The 5,458-nt window shown below is 43.9% G+C and overlaps 1 protein-coding gene across 1 annotated transcript in view; it reads right to left on the minus strand.

Annotated features, from left to right (window-relative positions):
* LLGL2 (lethal giant larvae homolog 2 (Drosophila)) overlaps positions 1 to 5,096 on the minus strand; it is a 20,039-nt gene extending 14,943 nt beyond the window's left edge. The window contains exons 1-6 of the mRNA XM_010152874.1: positions 5,001 to 5,096; positions 3,638 to 3,719; positions 2,278 to 2,393; positions 1,522 to 1,680; positions 596 to 758; positions 283 to 415 (exon numbers count right to left, since the gene is read on the minus strand). Coding sequence (XP_010151176.1) covers positions 283 to 415; positions 596 to 758; positions 1,522 to 1,680; positions 2,278 to 2,393; positions 3,638 to 3,719; positions 5,001 to 5,035 — 688 coding nt within the window. The 5' untranslated portion in view covers positions 5,036 to 5,096. The remainder of the gene's footprint in view (positions 1 to 282; positions 416 to 595; positions 759 to 1,521; positions 1,681 to 2,277; positions 2,394 to 3,637; positions 3,720 to 5,000) is intronic.
* Between the last annotated feature and the right edge of the window lie 362 nt (positions 5,097 to 5,458).

Raw genomic sequence — 5,458 nt, forward strand, 5'->3', positions numbered from 1 at the left:
CTGAATCACCAACACCCTTCTTAAGGGACACTCATTTCTTCAACACATTTGCTGCCCACGTTCAGAACAAACCTCAACATTGTAAAGGAGTTTAAAATCTAAGAACAAAACCAACCCTGGACCAAAATCCCTTAGTCTGGGCTCGTGACGCATTCAAAAGGTACCTCTGCATTTTGTCATTAGGATTAAACACTGGGGAGAACATGACTTAAACACCCCACACAAGCTCAAAATGAGTTTGCATTTAGACAAATATGCACCAGTTAAATCTCACTTACTGACCATAAGGCACAAGGTTTTCCAGAGGCTCAGGCTGCCTGTTGTCACTGGATACTGGCCACTGGGTGTAACTTCCATCATAGTGACAACTAACGAATTTACTGCCATCCCTTTGCCAGTAGAGGTTCTCCAGTTGCTGAAAAGGAAAACACACAATGATTGCCCTCCAGAGAGCTGTTAACCTCCCCAAAACCAATGCATTCTTACTAAAAAAGAAGCTTTGGCAGGCTCTCCCTGCACCTACTTGTCTTCCGAGGGCTCTGAGAGGAAAGCGCTCTTCCTCCCCTACTGAACTGACTTTGGATTGAGTTAATACCTGGCTGCCCAGAAAATGGTGTGTCACTTTGTTATTCTGCAGGTCCCAGAGGACAATCAAACCCCTGCTGTATCCTATCAGGATCTGGTCAGAGTTCTTGGGATGCTCCCGAAGGGCTTCCACCAACTCACATGATCGCCTGTTACAGTAATCTTCTGGTACCCTAGAGAAGCAGAAGAGAAAACCAAGAAAAGCTTATTTCAATGACAACAGAATGTGACTGTGGTAACAGTTAAGGTGTAAGAATGAGAAATTAAGCAACAAAAAGCTCAAACAGATGAGACCAAGTACAATATTTCCAGGAATCCTTCAAGCAGCAGCAGAGTCTTATGTAAGACATCACACCAGGCTGGCCGCACACACACGCATCCAGTCCCATTTTCTTCAGGGAAAGGTTTACAATGAATTCCAGGAATGTAAAGACACTCTGAATCACCTGCCCTATTCCACTGTGACCCTTAGAGAATAAAGGTAGATGTCAGTAGGAAAAAACAATGATATGAAGCAGGACAGTTTTCAGCAGCACTTGAATCTCCAGGGTGACAGAATCCTCATTTGGAGAAAGCAGCATCAGAAGTTCTGCCAATGCCCAAAAAAAGAGAAAGGGTAATTACAGCTAAGCATAACCTTTTTTGCAAAAGTAAACACAAGGGACAGGGTCCACAAGGTTTGCAGATTTACTCCAAGTGTGGCCTGTGTAGTTCTGCCTTTATGCTGTACCTCCACAGTTACAGTACGTGTTGACCAGGACAGAAACTGTCCCTTACCCAGGACCAAAAGTTACTCTCACAGAAGTCATGCAGATTTGGACAATGCTTAACACAACAGTGAGGCCCCAGTACATAATCTAGAGTGACATTTTAACAAAAGATGTGTCTGCTAATGGGATTCCACCTCTACACAGCAGTGCCTGCTCGTTCGCTCACCGCTGCAGCACAGCCTCAGAGGTTATGGTCTTGTCCTCTAGCACTCTGAATGACGGAAGCTCCACTACAAAGATGTTGCCACTCTCCGTGCCAAGATACAGGACTTCCCGTGAGGAATGGGGAAGGACAGCAGTTATCTGCGTGGCACTCGGCGGAGACCTGGGGATACAAAGAGACTCATCAGCTGCATGCAAGAAGGACTATCCTTACTGAACCTGGAAGAAGCAACAACTCAGGGACATTTACAAGGGTCATATGCTTTATAGGCAGAGCCAGGCATTATTTTTCTGAAGGAAAACACTAACTTTAAGATAAATTATGTCAAAAGACTTTTGACAAGCGTGTGGTCAAAGACACAAATGCCTTTTTACAGAAGTCTGTCTTATTAAGTGTCTCCAAAGGAGCTAAAAACAGCTCACCTAAAACTGGCAAAATCAAGTGAAACTAAAACCACAGCAGTATTTTAAACTCTGACTTAAGGGATGCTTAGATTTACCTAACCTTAAGATTTACAGCTCCTGTACACACAGAAGTGAATACACAATATTAGAAAAGATGTCACCCTTTACAACACTATGAAAATGTAGTCTCCCAGACCCCAGCCAACTCCTGTCTGGTTTCCATGGATGTCCTTTTAACAGATTCACAGGAGTGAGCGTCTGTAAGAACAGGACAAGCTCTAGCTAGAACAATAGTGGAATTTTCTTTCTGGCTTGCTTATCCCCAAACTAGCTCGAGAACACTCTTGCAGATTACCCGGGTGGCCCTTTCAGTGTGAAGCGGTACTCCTCCCGCAGCTCAGACGCTCCACTGTGCTGCTTCAGGCTCCAGAGATGCAAGCTGTTATCATCTAGCAATGTCACCAGCTGGCACTACAAAACCACACAATATGCTTTTTTCAGAATCACAGTATTAAGTATAACACAGTAAATCTAGCAGTAAAATTGCTGCTGTTCATAATTCTCTGCTACAACAGGACTGAGGAGCCAGCCACTGTTCCTTATAGCGGTGGGTACATACTGCAGTAACACCATCAGCTAACAGCCAGGGATTTGGGCACTGGGGGGAGTCAGGAAGTAGCCTGAAGGCTAAAAACCCTCATATATATAGGACAAAGGCACAGGTTATCACTGAGGGGGATGATGAGGATTTAGGCTCTTGAAAAAGACCAGACAATGCCGTAAAGCTCAGCCAGGCAGCTGCAGGCTGTTAGCTCACCACCTTCTCCCTCAGCATGGTTTGCTGCAACACACCCCAGCTTTGGGTGGGGCTGACAGTCTACTACACCACACTCCTTGCATTCTTCATGTCCAACCTCATTCTGGAGGGTTGTGTCAGAGCCTTTTTATGAGCCCAGCCCTGCTGGCTGGATGTTCAAATTGAAGCATTTTACCTGCCGAAGCCACACCTGGTGCAACACTCCCCATGGGAGTTTCACCTTATACCATTAGTTAAGCAAACAGACACTCAAAACCGCCTCAAGAATTAAACCCCTCTCAAAAGATGCTAATTGTGCTATACTAGAGGCATCAGGCAACAAAGTCTGTGGCCAAGACACCAGCTGGGTAGTCAAGGGAAGGGAAAGTGGTTAGACAGCCACCAGACATTCGGAAAATTCTGCCTTCCTATTTTTAGTTTGTGGCAATAACTGTTCAGCAATCCCCAGGGCAAGATTCAATACCCCAATGCACAAAGGCAACAAGCTTAAGAGCAGGCGAGGTTGGCAGTACTGTTTCGGACTCCTGAAAATAATTAAATCAGTTCAGCAGCAGCTAATGTGCTCCCTGTTCTGCTGCAGACAGACCACCCAGCCCCGCTGAAAGGGCAGGGGCTGCAAAAGGAAAGACTGCCTGAACTATTCTGGCCTTATTACCATTCCCAATATGTTGCTCGAGATAAATGCCTCAGTTACAAACAATACAGCTAGTCTTAAATTTTACCAATCATCTCCACAGCAACAAGTGCTGCCGAGAGCACGAGACATGCTGGGATAAGCATTCCTGACCAGGCTGCATTTTAATAGACTTGCTAATAGGAGCCCAGTTGCCTGGAACAAACTCAACACCTGTTTAAGAGAGGTCTACGTAAGTCACAGAGGTACTGAAAACCCACTTACCTGATCAGGTATAAAGTGAATCTGCATTACAGTATTGTTTTCTTCATGTAAACCCATGAACTCCACCCCAGGAGCACCATATCTGGAAGAGTTTGTTAAGGATCTACAGTATTTAAGATGACCCCCAGCTACAATTAATTGATAAGGAGCTTGCTAGCAAGCAAGATGAAAAGAGATTAGTTTGAAACCATGTTTTACTGTCAGTGATCTGGACTGAAAAGAGTCAATGCAAATCGACTTTGATTCTATATGCTTGTGGCAGGTTACGCACACCACAGGAGAACATGGAATTTTATTTCATCCTTTAAGGATATGCAGAAGAGGTGTCTGGACCCTGGGTTTTTTTCCTCAGAGATGTTTAGTGGTTTCCCAGACACTACAATCCTGCTTAACTAATTTGTAACCAAGAGACAGATGGCTACCGCCCGCACGTGGAGTCCAGCCTCTGAACACAAACACCACCAGGAATGGATGATGAAGCAGGCACAGAGCACATCAACTTTTCCTTTCTGGGCTGAGTGATAGGCCTGTTTTACAGCTTGCCTAGCTGGTACTGTGCCACAGGAATCACCTCAGTGCCTCACATATACACTAAAATCCAACTGGACATCATTAGCCAAACAAAGTCCCCACCTTCAATGCCGGAATGGTCAAAAAGTCAGGAAACTGAAAGCATTTCTGACTTCAGTTTAACCTTTGAAATAAACTGGTGGGGTTGGTTTGGGGTTTTTGGGGTTTTTTTTTTTTTGTTTGGTTGGTTGGTTGGTTTTTTTTTAAAAAAAAAAAAAGGAACCCGCCCCCAAAATTTTAAAAACCCCTGGAATTGTGCCTCACATATACACTAAAATCCAACTGGACATCATTAGCCAAACAAAGTCCCCACCTTCAATGCCGGAATGGTCAAAAAGTCAGGAAACTGAAAGCATTTCTGACTTCAGTTTAACCTTTGAAATAAACTGGTGGGGTTGGTTTGGGGGTTTTGGGGGGTTTTTTTTTTGTTTGTTTGTTTGGGTTTTGTTTAAAAAAAAAAAAGGAACCCTGCCCCAAATATTTAAACCACCCTGGAATTTACAACACGAAGGATTGCTAAACTTAGGCCAGATCTAGCCTGACCTTCTGCATAGCAAGAGCAAAGAGTCTTGTCCAATATCTGCATCAGCTCAGCTTCTGTTTGAGCTACAGTTCAGCTCCTGGCAAGATAATCCCCTTCTGATCAGACCAAGAATCACTTCAAACCTAGGCAGACTGTTCCAACCATTTGCAGTAACCCTTGCTTGCAAATTTATACTCAGTCTAATATTTTATGGTGTCTTGAAAGTTGCACATTCTGGCCAAATGTAACCAAATTTGTTGAAAAGAATACAGCTTGATGGCTCCCGATCGCGTTCCAATGGCCATAAGGCGGAGAAATGGGCTATAGCCCAGCGCACTGGGTTGATGGGGAAATCCATGTTCCACAGTCTGGCAGAGAGAAAGAAAAATCATGATCAACAGCCTGTTTCATGAGCATTGCTGTATACAGATAAAAAACAAGTTAAATATGGCATGGCAGTCCAAAATACAGAACTTGATGGCAGCTTTTTCTGTTGAAAAGTGTTCAAACACAGATTAGATTTGCTGAACAATAGCCTAAGAATAAATCTATTCCAGGAACCCCTGGCTCCACATCCAGGATATACAGAAGCATAACAGAAATTAAAGAAATATTATGAAAACAGTGACCCAAGCAGCTCTTGATATTAACATTATAAACAACTCTGCATAATCACAGCTTACTCAGTCGCAGCAATACACTCCATCCACATCAACTTCGCTTCTGTA

Source organism: Eurypyga helias, unplaced genomic scaffold (assembly GCF_000690775.1).
Source record: "Eurypyga helias isolate BGI_N326 unplaced genomic scaffold, ASM69077v1 scaffold39015, whole genome shotgun sequence".
NCBI lineage: Eukaryota > Metazoa > Chordata > Aves > Eurypygiformes > Eurypygidae > Eurypyga > Eurypyga helias.